The sequence below is a fragment of the Chaetodon auriga genome, chromosome 5 (genome assembly GCF_051107435.1).
Source record: "Chaetodon auriga isolate fChaAug3 chromosome 5, fChaAug3.hap1, whole genome shotgun sequence".
Classification (NCBI taxonomy): domain Eukaryota; kingdom Metazoa; phylum Chordata; class Actinopteri; order Chaetodontiformes; family Chaetodontidae; genus Chaetodon; species Chaetodon auriga.
The window spans coordinates 23,623,200-23,637,735 of NC_135078.1; the positions used below are offsets into that span (position 1 = coordinate 23,623,200).

General features: G+C 41.5%; 2 protein-coding genes across 2 annotated transcripts; both read left to right on the top strand.

Annotated features, from left to right (window-relative positions):
- Positions 1-3,873: 3,873 nt before the first annotated feature.
- On the top strand, positions 3,874-5,574 carry nkx2.7 (NK2 transcription factor related 7). Its single transcript, XM_076731727.1, has 2 exons — positions 3,874-4,123; positions 5,033-5,574. Exons 1-2 carry the CDS (start codon positions 3,874-3,876, stop codon positions 5,572-5,574), a joined length of 792 nt encoding a protein of 263 aa, XP_076587842.1.
- A 5,151-nt stretch (positions 5,575-10,725) lies between these two features.
- On the top strand, positions 10,726-11,779 carry nkx3-1 (NK3 homeobox 1). Its single transcript, XM_076731485.1, has 2 exons — positions 10,726-10,956; positions 11,223-11,779. Exons 1-2 carry the CDS (start codon positions 10,764-10,766, stop codon positions 11,621-11,623), a joined length of 594 nt encoding a protein of 197 aa, XP_076587600.1. The 5' UTR covers positions 10,726-10,763; the 3' UTR covers positions 11,624-11,779.
- The last annotated feature ends 2,757 nt before the right edge of the window (positions 11,780-14,536 follow it).

Sequence of the window (14,536 nt, forward strand, 5' to 3'; positions counted from 1 at the left end):
ATTGTTTAACCATTATTAAAAACAAAACTGAGAGAGCAGGTCCACGGAGCAGCTAAAGCAGCATCACCAGAGGATCCAGACGCTGAAGACCACTTAGAACAATCCACAAAATGCAAGTGCATTCATCTATTTCAGTGTAAGTCTTTCCTAAAGAAGTGAAAATTGAGTTTCAAGAATGACGAGCCATAGCTGATAATAGCCGACCATCAACACATGGGTAAAAACGCTGAATGTCCATGCTTTAGTATTTTATATCTCACATCATAAGTCATTATTTGTTACCTAAATGGTTATTTAATTGTGTAACTATTGAAATGGGTTAAACCATTATGCTTATGGTGGATCTTTAACCTCATTTTGAGGGAACTTTAACGTAATTACAGGTTATTTATAACACCAAAGACCTGAAATCACATCAAGTTATATCATTCAGAATCACAATTTGGGGAAAAACGTGAATGTGTTTCCCAAGGGCAACTTTCATGTTGTTGCCCCTATGTTACTGAAGATGATATTATATTGAGTTGGTGACACTTCATAGAAATGTTTACGACTTAAGTTAAGCAATGCATAGCTAATGAATGGCTCATAAAGATTAATTGATTAATCAATGCAGAATGTATCACAAATTTCTGTTGCTCACTACTGAGAAATGATCAAGACACCATGAGTTTATGTCATCACAGTAGTTTAGACTTAATGGATCTATTCATGCTGTGGTTCTCAAACTGGGGTGGGGGCCCCTGTGGGGGGCAGAGTGCTACCACAGTGGGGGCATAGACGGCCAGGGATAAAATATGGAGTCAAACTAAATTGAATGGATATGATTTATGCTGGATAAATAAACAAACAAGAGCTTGCTGATGCTATCATGTTGACCTTTACTCCACCAAAATTCAACTTGGATCCTTTTTTGTTAGTTATCATTTGCCACATTTCCAACAAAGTACACAGAACTTTTGGTTCCATTAACTACTTTTCATGGAACTTAAAGGTTCCTTCAGCCCATTGCTGTTTTCCACTGTGGTCTAAAAACCAGAGAATATTTGGCAAATTTATCCACTTATCTACAGAAATGTGACGGCTGTTTTAATACATCATGACTACACATTTGTATCATCACTGGTCCATCTGTCGTATGCTTTCTTCTGTAACTCCAAGTTGACACGTTGAAGGACAATACAAACAAAAATAAACTACTTTGTGGCTGCAGATTTTCAAAAATGGTGTCTTCAACAAAATGCTGCAAGCACTCAACCAATCAGAAATGTTCACTGCACATGGTGTTATATGTTGTTCTCTGCGCTCTCTCTGTCAGACTGTCTTAGCAGTCGCTCGTTTCACCAAACACCACCAAGTTGTTCAGTCGGCCTGCATTCACCAGCTGGAGTTTAGAGTTAGAGATATGACGACGTCAGCACCTTTTTTGAGGTTGATTGTTAAAAGATACTGTTGCAGCAGAGAAGTTTGCTCTTCTTTATCGTTTTGATGAGTCTCCTCAAGTCTGTCGGCCTTGAGATTCATCACTGCAGGGATTTCTAGGGTCAGCTGTGAAGTCAGTGTTCATTGTTGTTCAGGAAGTTGTGAAAAGATACCTAACAACCAACTAAACCACGTCTTCATCTGCTAGACATGAGATTTATGGCTGCAGAGGTTTGAGGCAACAAGCAGCAGAGGTCAGCGTCTGGACGAGAACCTGAGGTGTCACCTGGTACTGCTGCTGCTGCTGCTGCTGTGGACAGGTGCAGACCAGCAGCTCACACTGCTTACAGGCATTGGTGTTACTTTTTCTACCACTAAAGCAGCTGTTGCAGTGATGATAGCAGGAGCTGCCATCAGCTGCTCAACAGTTACTGCTGCTGTTTTATTGACTTGTTGGTAGTCTCTCTCCAGACCTGCCACGGTTTTTAAGCCGATAACCAGAACAGCCGTTGTTTCCGCCAATGATACAGGCAGGCGGCCGTACCGGGTTTGCCGTGGCAGGAGCAGGTGTGTTCCATGTTTCAAGCCTTGCACTAGCAGGGATATCATCTATTTTCACCATGGCCCAAACAGTAATTTGGACTGTGGTTGCCATGGCCAGAGCAGAATTTGTCACTGTTCTCTGATTTTGACATGAGCCAAGCAGCAGCAGCCGCGGTAATTAATAAGCTTCACAGCAGCTGTGGTCAGACTGGTCAGCTGCTTGGTTTTTCATTTGTGTATCAGTTACTTTTTCTTCTTCCTTCAATTATTCATAGGAAACAGTCGAGCGGTCATTTTGACAAACTGCCAGCATCAGCGACCCTGGTTGGACCGCTCTGACTACTCGCTGCTGTCATCGTTTTTCTTTTTTTTTTTTTTTTTGTTTTCTGGCTTGCATTATTTGACTGATTTCTGCAGGATGCATGAACTGGGTTTACTGGTGTCAATGAAACCACAGATGCAGCTTCAGCAGCATCTGAGCGTGTACAGTGGCAGTGATGTTGATCTTTTTTCAGACACCAAACTTAATGACAGAGCAGTGACAACAATGGTTCACTCATGCAGGTGTTTGGCTTCCTCTCGAAACTGTGTGGATGTATACTGTCTGTGGGAGATGGAAACTAAACAGGTTGCAGTGGTGCAGTGAGCGAGCAGATGGTACTTAAACCTAACCAGCAGAGCTGTGAGGTTGAGGGTTTGAGTCTTGTGTTTTTGCTGGAGTTTTAGAAGAAGATGAAGAAAAAGATTCTTTTTACTGCACATACAATCAGTACTTTATTACTGGAGTTAAGTAAAAACAATAAGTCACTGAGTTATCTAGTTAGTTAGCATTCATTCATTAATTATCCATTAAGTTGTTAACTAATCACCTCAATTCATAGTGATTTCTAAGTAATGAGAAACAGGATTCATGACCCAAATCCTGCATTAAATCTGTGTGGAATAAGCTTGTGTTTTGTAGCCTTGTCATAAAGTGTTACCGTTCATGCCATCTGTTATTACTCCAGCTGTCCCAAAATAAAGGACCTATCAACCATCTCAATCACAGCTCAGAGCTATGAGTGGCCTCCATCTATCTCCCTGTGTCCTGCAGTGGGACAGCCCGTGTCTGTCCTTGTTCCTGTCTGCGTGGACGCGCGTCTCGGCCTCAGTCAAGCATCGCAGGCTGGCGCCGCCGCCTCTCAACTTCCACAACATCAGGTATAATGTTACTGTTTGTTGTGGCCTCAGAACACTAATAACGCGGCAGGAAAACAATGTTGATGGTAAGGCTGTTCAACATCACCTAAGATCACTCAACCCCCGAGGACCTGCGTGCTGATTAAGCGGCTTTACTTGGCTGACCAGACGCGTGGTTTTAGGTATGCGCTGAATGAATGAGCCGCGTTTAAAACAGGTTCATTAATCAGGCAGAATTTCACTTTTTTCAACCACAAGCTATCTTTTCTTTCTGCTGGCAGAATGTTTGGAAATCCATAAAATAGTGGAAAAGGAATAAAGTTTAGTCGAAATCTTTCATGATTACTTAAAAATAAAACAAATCATTACTTTTTTCCCCAAAAGTTTATAACTGATAGTTTTGTAGGAGGCCATAGTGCAATTAAAAACTCAGGCCAGTCTTATTTCTTAATGAACCCTCTTAATTAGAGACGCAGTGAGCAGGGTGGCTGTGATGTGAGGTGTTCCTGTGTAAGGTGAGAAGAAAAGGAGCTGTGCGCGCGAGCTGGGTGTTGGCCAGTGTTCTGGAGAGGGGTGACAGACAGATCTCGCTCTTCGGCTGGACTCTTGACTGATTTAAATCTCCACAGGCCTTCAGTCATCAGTCAGAGGAGGAACGTCCGGCAGCATCACCAGCGACTCGAAAACAGCGCGTAAAAAGGATCCAAATCATTTTACAGCCAACCCAAAATGTTGGGGATGCATCCCAGCTCAGCCACCACGACGCCCTTTTCAGTGAAGGATATTTTGAAGCTGGAGCACCACTTTGAAAATGACTTCTTGATGACCGATCAAGTTGTTCCGATGCGTTATCAGGACGTGGACGGTGCGTCCCGGATCAGGCACATTTACGAGTGCCAGCCTGAGCCGTGCGTCTCTGGGATGCAGGAGAAGCTGGATACTCCTAACTCAGTAACAGAGGAGGAGATGAATGAACACGGTGAGATGATGCAAACGTGATCAACAGTCAGCTCCAGGTGTGCCCAGTCTGCTGATGGTTGACCAGGTTTAGGCCGTCCTTGGGCGCGTGACAGCAAGGACAGAACATGGCCCACCACGACCTGCCACATGCTCCTATTTGCCTAAAATCTCTGCATCAGAAAACCAAAAGAAAAAATATTAGGAAGAATTACTCATCAATAAGCACAAAGGCACGAGGAAGAAGATGTATTTGGAATGTTTTACCCCCAAAGATCCAAAAGTGATCAGCTGACTGCAGTGATCAACATGTCAATTATTACAATCTTTGTATATAATCAGGCGCACACAGAAAAGTTTTCACAGGTCTTTTATTAACTATAATATGATTTTAACTTTTAACTTTAAAAGTGTGGCAAATAACTAACAAACTGTAATCTGTTTTGATTTTAGTGAAGTTTTGAGCTATGTCGTCTTTAAAACTTGAAATTATTAAAGTTAATTTCCAATTCACTCCAATTTTATTCAATGCATATTTGTTGTTTTTAATTTTACTTTTTTCAAGTAAGTGGCAGAAGTAAAAATGTGGTGTTTTTCTTTCTAATTTTAAAGCAAAAATATCTGAATATGATACAGCAGACCTGATGACATGTGATCTTCTTTAAAAAAAAAAATAATAATTCAAATAATTCACATTTACCTTTGCTCGAGAAAATGCTGGAGTAGAAACACATGACATGTTGCAGATTTATAAGTTTATTTTAGAAAATAAGGTATTATTAAAATTCCTTTGTTATTTCATATGTAGATTTTAAACGTATATAATGCAGAATATAGTTTTTGGAAGCCAAATCGCTTACAGATTGAAAATTCAGTAATTGAGTTTTACAAAGTTTGCATTTATCTGACTGTTTTCTCGTATGGTGTGCAGAGATCAGCGGTCTCGACAGTTCACCTGACTGTGACAAAAACTCAAACAGCAGACCGAGGCAGCGCAGGAAGCCCCGGGTCCTCTTCTCCCAGTCCCAGGTGTCGGAGCTGGAGAGGCGCTTCAGACAGCAGCGCTACCTGTCCGCCCCGGAGAGGGACCACCTGGCCCACATCCTCAAACTCACCTCCACACAGGTCAAAATCTGGTTTCAGAACAGGAGGTACAAATGCAAGCGCCAAAGGCAGGACAAGTCTCTGGAGCTGGCGGGGTATCCGCCTGCACCGAGGAGGGTGGCGGTGCCGGTGCTGGTGCGGGACGGGAAGCTGTGCGGCGCAGGTTCGCCTTCAGCATCTTACAATGTGACTCTGGGACATTATAACCCCGTGTTTGGATATGCAAACAGCAGCGTGTATGGCTGCAGCTACCACAGTGTGTCTCCTTCAGCCGGCAGTAACCAGCTGGTTGAGCTGACAGGGAACAGCGAGGGGCCCTTCAACCACGGACACTTCCAGGCGTCATTACAGGGAGTCAGAGGCTGGTGATTAAAGAAAGACAAATAATCTGTATAGTAGAATGTCAAGATTTTTTATTGTATGTTTGCTATGAATCTGTTTCTGTTTCCACTTGTTGGAAAAGTCAAATTAAAAATGAGCTGATTGCATAACAGACTCTGAAGAGTAAATTCTTTACTACCATTTGGATTTTTCTTTAAATATTTCACACTTTAAATAGTTACAAATTCTGAATTTAAGATGTAAAAGTTTATGTTGTTCAACTAATCAACAAAACACTTTAAATTACATTAAATCATGTGGTTATTCTCTTTCTATGACTGTACTTTAATTTATGTATTTTTAAACAATTTATTAGCCTACTGTGGCGTCAGGGGAGACACTTTTACAAGCACTAACGTTAAAAAAAAAAAAAAAAAAAAAAAAAAAACCTTTTAAATGGCATTTAAGTACAAGCTCTCGCTAAACAACATCAAATTTGACAAAACGTCTGATCCATCACTCCCAGTTCAAATGTGTAATGTCCCTCTTAGCAGCCCATTAAAACCAGCACACCTGAGTAGAAACCTTTGGTAACTGGTTCTGGAGCTGTCCTCTGTGCACTTTATCAGAGAGCCATCAAAAAGCTAATGGATGAAGTGACATCTGACCTGACGGGGCTGCTCTATCAAACTGAGCTCATTATTGTCCCATTCACAAATCCGCTGATAAGGCTGGAGAGCTCGTCCCGTCCCGCAGCTTTGCTTGGTAAACAAACCCGCAGACAGAGTGGCTCTTTAACTTTTTCAAACTTTCAATCAAACGGGAAGCAGTTCCTGTCTGACCTGTCACTCCCCTCAGAGAGGACTGAACAAATATTTCTCAGTTTCATGTCATTCCGTGCTGCTGGTTGGTTGTTAAATGTATAATCCAGCACCTGAAAGTGATCTAGTATATGGCAACTTGGAAAAAATGGGGATAAAAGTTTAGAAAACAAGGTTAAAAAGAAGTCGCACGAATTCTAACAAGTCTATCCATCCTGGGGTGCACGTGCCCCACATTCACAAACTAAATGAGTGAATGAGCAAAAAATGAGTGTTTGTCACTCTTTAATGGACGCTGAGGAGAAACACCTCCGGCAGGAGAGAGGAGCTGCAGGAGCATCTCTGCGCAGATAAGGACGAGGCTGCAGACAGAGAGGAGACCAGAGACACTTCAAGAGATCAGATAATGCTCCTGTGTGTGTGTGTGTGTGTGTGTGTGTGTGTGTGTGTGTGTGTGTGTGTGTGTGTGTGTGAGACAGAGAAAAAGAAAACTTTGCAGAGGTTATGTTAATGGTGGGCGTGTTGTGCAAAGTGGCTTTAATGCTGTTTATTCATGAAGCAAGAAATACCTTAAACTGATAACATTTTCGGACACAAATATGCAATAAAATAAAATAAAATAAATCAATGGGAAAAAAAATCGAATTAAAAACTTTTACAAACTAAAATCTGGAGACACGAGACAATATCAGGTTGTATTTTCATGGAATTTTAACCTAACCGAATTCTAACCCGAACACAAAGTGTCTCCACATAATACAAATAATAAGCCCCCTCCCATCCACACATTAACCAATGAGGAAGAACAGGAACTGAGGCGAGGCTGCTTAACTAAAATACATACTTAAAAAGGCAAATAAATAAAATTCATCTTTGATTTTAAAAATCGAAAAACTCTCAGCTGGAAAGGGTAAAACAGGAATTGTGGATAATGACGGAAAAGGGGTCGAGGCTCGTGGACAGATGATCAACGGCCGTGTACGGAGGTAGGCTGGGCAGAGACGCTGGAGCTGGACATCAGTGCAAGAGAACTCAGTGAGCACAAACAAAAGATACAGGAGATCGAGCACTGGTCATCGACACGAGAGAAACAAAGACTAAATCTAAACTTCTACTCGCAGGTACAGCGACCAACTCTACCACCGCAGCGGAAATAATGAGGAAACGAGTCCTCTGCCGTCCACAGCCTTTATGCTGTGCTCGATTGTGATGAGTCCCAGCTGTGTTGGCGCCAGCTCCCAATACACCTGGAGAACCACGCCCAGCTTCTGCCAAAAAAAGGACACACAGGCAACAAAGCCCACACCTCTCCACAGTGCACAAGAAAATACCAGAATTTCCCAAACCACCACATATATACAGTATGCATATGATAAAGAATTACACGTGTTTCTAGTTCACTTTCATACTTTTACTAAAGCCTTATCAAATCTATTTTAAGTGGGGAAAATGAGCTCCTGTGGGGGTTTATTGTGTGATTTTTGATCAAATTTGAGGGTTTGGTCAGATATTAAATTACAGAGCAGGCAAGTGAGCTGCTGGAGGTGGGCTGAGAGAGATGTATTAACAGGTGTGTGTGTGTGTGTGTGTGAGAGAGAGAGAGAGAGAGAGAGAGAGAGAGAGAGAGAGAGAGAGAGATGTGATAGAGATATGCATGAATGAAAGCAGGATCCCAAACTAAAGATGCTTGATTACACTGTTGTGATGAGGGTCAGTTTAAATAGAGGATGACGTGATTCTGGCCATCAGTGAAAGACCCATTATGGTTTACTCAACAACGGTTTTAACTCATGCTGCCGTTACGTCAGACATGTCTCTGACTATGTAGTAAAGCCAGCCTGATAATCCGGTGTTTATGAGATGATTCACAAACTCAGGATCCACCCTGCAGCAACATCTAAATCGTGTAGCCTGATAAGTATTGACGGTGCATAATCAGACTCTCTTCAAACTAATCCTCTAGTGAAATGGCTCATTGTGAGGTTGTTGCTGTAGGCTGAAGTGGCTGCAGGCTTTGTTAGTCTGTGAGGAGCTGATGCGTGGTTTAAAGCTCCCTCTAGTGGAAGGCATTTCATATGCACATTTATCACGTGATGAAAAAGTTATTTATGCCAATGTGACATCACAAAAATAGGTGCATCTTGTAACTATATAAAACACCAAATATATTTAACCCACATTAATTAGATTACAGCAATTAATGAAAGATACTCAACTAACTGAACAGTTTTTCCTGCAAGGAGAGAGTGTGAATTAGCATAAATCTCATATATTCAGAAGGATTAAACCATTTAATGTTCACATTCACTAAATGCAACCCAAAAATGAAGTAAACCTCTGCTGACCAGGTGAATTTGAAAACTGCAGGTTTTTTAGCTCAACATCCCTTTAAGCAAAAAGCAGTGAAAAGATTTAGAAGGAAGGAGGAGGATTAATTCTGTCATGATTAGAGGTTTGTCTGCAAACCTCAGACTAACCCTTCCAAACCGATGACATATCTGTTTTGTCACACAACACGTGAAGTGAAAAACTTGTGCAATATCACAGGTGTAGGCTACAACATAAGACGACACCGACGATACAAATCTACAGTTACAACAAAGGCTCGCGTCTCGTCATCTCAGACAAAGAAATAGCAGGAAAACAACAGAAGATTGATGGCACAACAACTTTCAGCGAGTCAAAGAAAACATCGTCAGCGCAGAGCAGGGACTGTGGAAGACAAATGTCTACCCCTGGCTGAAAGGTCAGAGGTGCGACTGTGTCACGTCTGATGCAGAACTATGCAGCCAAATACCTGTGCACTGAATGCTCAGGACACAATAGACAGAGAGGAAATGTCAGTGTTTTCAGCTGAGAGCAATCATGCGGATTGTCTCAGAATAAGGGCAGAGGATGACAGCATAGATGGTAGAGCCTCAGAAAGGCTGCTGGCTTTGTTTATACTCTTGTCATTGAAATGAGCGCATGTGTTTTCTTATTTGACCAAGTGAATATGCTTTCGAAGACAATTAAACATGTGTTTGATGTATTTTTGAAGCGATCAATGCTTGAAATAAAGCTCTGAATTTCCAGTGGAATCAGAAAGTTGCTAATACTTCATTTTTCTTCCATTTCTCTTGTTCTCTTTTTACATTTAATTGCACATTCAGTGTTGTATGATCCAAACATACACAAAAGGGGGTTTAAAAAGTGAAAGAACTGTGTCTAGACAGAGGGCTAAAAGCTTTTTGAGCTTACAGTTCAACATGCTCTTGTAGACAGACGGTCACAAACAAAGAATTCAAGGTGAAACATATCATGCTGATGATCTTAATACCATGTTGACAAGACAGCAGCTAATGCACTTTAATCAAATGAAAGCACTCGTCTGTATGACAGTCTGGTGTTGGTGACTTCTCGGTGTGTGGTTGGTGCCAAGGTAGCTGGAGGAGTCAGCAGGGCCAGGGGGCACGGAGAGGATGATGTTTATCATACCTGCATTCATGCATTTCCAAATGAAGCATGAACTCCCAGAGGAGCACAAACGCTGCCAGTAAACGTCTCATCCTCTGGAGAAAGTCAGACAGAGCCACGGAGAACGACAAATAAACAGCCACCGAGCAATGGCTGTGTCCTTTCAGGAGCCGGCCTCAATGTGTCCAAGTCATTAGTGCTCCAGCGGGTATGACCACCCACTCTGACCCCCTCCTCCCTCCCTCCTAATGCTTTCTCTCTGCAGATGCAGACAACTGGGTTGGGAGCACGAGAAGACATACATCCACTGAACTACACCCAATGAGAGATTATCCACCATATATTCATATAGAGTTCATCACCTCATCCTGTGTGTAATACAGCCCATTTAGATATTGCAACATACAGTCATGACTGAATACTGTATGTCTTCGCAGAATAAACCAGCATCACAAACTACAGATTTGAGTCAACACTTCTCCAAAATAGTTTTAACAAGATCTGAACATTGAACTTTCATGAAGGGAGGATTTATTGTATTTGACCGTAGAAGTATTAGGTATTATTGCATAAAATCTGTAAAAAAGGAACTGTTATCATACAAGACAAAATGTACATCTACTGTATAGGTATATGCAGTTTAAAGTATAGAAATTGTGCATTTTACATGGGCATGATTTAAAAAAAAACATTAAAACTGTAAGTACAATGGTTCATTTTGATAAGCATTGTTATTGTTTGATCTCAACACTGCCATCGAGTTGATATGAGGAGGCCAACAAATGAAAGTTCCTGAAGGCAGAAGCAGAGTTTCACACTTGGTCCGCCTCCCTCCCTCGCAGGACACCCGCCCCTGCTCCTGTATAAATTCAGGCGGTGTGAGTGTGTGATGAGACACACTGCTTCAACTACTCCCGCAGCCCTCTGGCACTGAGAGGCCTCTGATTTGTGGATTACTGGATGGAAATGTCTGACGCAGTCAAACCTCTGACTTCCTTCCTCATAGAGGACATCCTCTCCATCAAGGACGGCACGAGGTTTAATGGCAAATGCTGTCCACAGAAGATGGAGAGGTGTTCACAGTGGGAAGAAGAATCTGACACGTTTTCAGAGCAGCTCTGCCCTCAGGAGACAGCGTTTAGAGTGCAGACAGGTGAGCGCCTGCAGGTGTTTAATAGCAGGAATGTGATGATGGATAACCCAGTAATGTTTTAGAAGATCAGACAAATGTATGTGAGATAAATTATGTCTGCATCATGACATGTTATAGGACTGTGAAATTTTAATTCACCGTCTGTGGTTGTTTTTCCCTAATGATGATGAAGAAGCTCTTTTTGAACCATCTCTTCACAGCCTGATATGCAGACTAAACCGCACTGACTGTTACAGAGTAATGAGCTGATCATCTGTACTTCACAGAGTCTCTGGACACGTCCTGTCCCAGCACTTCAGAATCCAGCAGTTTTTCCTCCACAGGGAAACAGAAGCGCTCCAGAGCTGCGTTTACACACCTGCAAGTGCTTGAACTGGAGAAGAAATTTAACCACCAGAAATACCTGTCGGCCCCAGAGAGGGCTCACCTGGCCAGCAGCTTAAGACTCACCGAGACCCAAGTGAAAATCTGGTTTCAGAACCGGAGGTACAAGACGAAACGAAAGCAGCAGACATCAGAGTTCTGTAAGGACATGTACAAAGCAGAGGGACTGGGCCTGAGAGACGATGTGGTCCGATCATCGCTAATCGCCTCCTTCTGCAGAGCTTATCAATACAGGCCCTACCTGTGGGACTACAGTGGCCCCTGGGGGCCAACATTATGGTGAAACTGATGATGTATGAAGCTATGATTTCTAATCATAAACTTATCTTTAGCATCCCTGATATTTCGGCTCTTTGTTCACTATCAAAGTATCTTGAACCCATGTGTTTCCTTCACCAGTCGCCACCTAAAAGGATTTTGTTCATGGAAACATTGTGCAGTTTTTTCATGCTTTAAAAAAATTGATGTCATACAAAATCATAATGTCTGGACATGATGTGGGTTTGCACAGTGAAACAGTTGATCATTGAAGTCAGTTAAGTCATTATTAAATCGATGTTGACGTCTGTGTTGAATTTTGGACAATGCAGCACCTCAGTTATAACACAAGCTGAACTTTTGATCATATTTTCAGCAAACTTAAACATAGCCTTTTGTGCAAATTATAGTACAGCAACACATAAAGAAAGTGTGAAAAGAAAAACTACTCCTGAGAAGGTCAACCACAAAAAAAAAGCATACGGTCAAACTAATACTGACAGTTTCAGTGTTTTATACTGGTGACATTTGAGCTATCGGTGTGGAGTTAAACTCTGATAATACAGTAAAACTGCATGAGAAGATAAGACGAGACAGAGATGGGGGTGATATTGTAAATGAGGGCCAAAGAATGAGATCTGATTCCTTTAAAGAGCCCCTGACCCGATGAAAACACGGAGATAAACTGCAACTCTACCTGAGGTGACGTCATGAGGAAAGCTGCTGTGTTCAACTAAGAAACCGCAACTTATTGTCCAAGACGTTTTGTTTCAAAAAAGAATTTTCCTTAAAATCATGATCATGACTGAAGCTGTGAAAATAGGATGCAACAGAGAAAACAATCCAAAAAAAACCCAGAAATATACAGCAAGAAGGCAATACTGCACTTCAGGAACGCATGAGAACAACCACTTCAAAGTCATAACCTCCAGATGATCAGAAAACTGGTTTAAAGCACATTGTTTCTGAAACCAAAGGCAGACTCCGTTGTCTCAGGTTCAATCAGTTTTGCTTGAGGCTCATGAATGTGATCATTATAGTAACAGAACCTGTTTGTTAGCATGTTGTTGGCATCTGTGGGACAGGCAGAGGGTAAGAGAAGATGATGGCATAAGAAATTGGAATGTCATCTGACGCTGTAATAAAAGGCTCAGCGGCCGGCATTGATTTTTCATGGAAATATCACAAAATCTATGAATTATATAAACAATTGTGCATTTAAAGCAAATGTATTTTATTAAACACTTTTCATTAGAGCTTGTCAGAACTTATTCAGATGACACCATTGTGAAATATGAGACAGAAAATCACACGTAGAGCTACATTTGGTTGATTTTTTTTTTCGTTTTAATTATATGGTTGTAGGCTTTCTCCAATGTGTGCCACAATGGGCATAAAATTCTGAATGTAAGATGGAGGAAAGTCTCCAGTTTTACCAATAAAAGTCTCCAGTTTTACCAATAAAAAGTGCTGCTGAACAAAGATTTAAATGCACTGCAACTTGCAACTTTTCAATGCAATCTAGTTATGAGGATAATTCTACATATAATGCAGAATTTATGCTATAATTCTCATCCTAAAACATTCTTAAATCTCTCTTCTGCACCCACGGCTCGACTTGTGACTATGGAGCTATCTGCGTAATCTGGTCCGATGGCAGTTGCATTTAGCCTTTACCTTAAAGGGCATCTTTCATCTGCAGGTGTATGACCGAGTCGGTCCAGGACATCACACAGGTAGATATAGAAGGCAGCTTGTTATCTTCAAGTGTGCTGATATTCTTCATGCCCTGAATATAGAAGACATCTCCTTTTGCTCTCACGTGGCCTCATGTACAGTGACTATGTTGGCCTCCACAGGTGAGGTCACCGCCTCCTTCATCACGAGGCTCAACCTTCAGGTGCATTTTTGTGATCAGGCTGTTACTGTATCTGCTGATATGAGTGATACTGTTTTCAGCGTCCAGTGAATAAATAACAAATAATATAGGCCACTTGTGTTTCAGCCTCAACTTTCCGAGCACGGAGAAACGATGTGCATCAGATTAAAGGACCTGCATATTAATTATATTACCAAAATGATGGATTGTAGGCATAACTACATGGCAGAAAAGCTAAAAAGTCGATGAAAAGCATCAGTTCAGTGGCAGAGGTGTATCCCATTTTGTTGTACTGTAATGTTTGTCATTAAAATATACTGACATTCAAGTTGCACTGATTTTTCAAATTACAGTTTACATTTGAAGCGTTGCAGGGCACGGGCCTTTTTTAACGGCACATTTCTCTCCGTCAAAGTGTCTCTGGGGTAATTGGAGAGAATCTCTCAATCGCTAACCTCACGACTGCCAAGTGTGTCGCCTTGAACAAACATAAGGGTGTAAAATATTCCCTCTAGCGATTTCTATCACTTCCTCAAATGAACAACCAGAGCTCTCCTCTGCTGTCATCTGTGACTTGTCTGCAAAAATTATTCAAGTAAATCGCCAGAAGTAGGAGGAACTGAACTATTTATATAAAAGCTGAACATGAACAATGTGGCCTAAGAAGTAGCGTCATGCAGGCTGGCATGCTGGGCTGACTCAGTGCGCTGCTTTACAGTGCTGATAAGATGGCATGCAGGATTTAGAGCTTTACATATTTAAGAAGGGTAAGTTTGTAGTACCATAACCAAAGTGTGAGCAGAGGACTGATGGAATTGATAGAGGCAGACTTGAGAGCTCTCAGGCCAGTAACCTGTCTGACTTGGACCTATGGGAAACAAATGTAAAAAGATTAGAATTAACTTCTTATTCCTTACTGAGTCATGTGTTATTTACCTATAATAATATCATTCCTCTAACTTTTTAAATCTTTCTGTGGAGAGTTTTCATAAAAGCCTAAAGTGTACCAGCCCTTTCAAACAAGCATCACATACTCTGAAATATCAACTTAAGAAACAC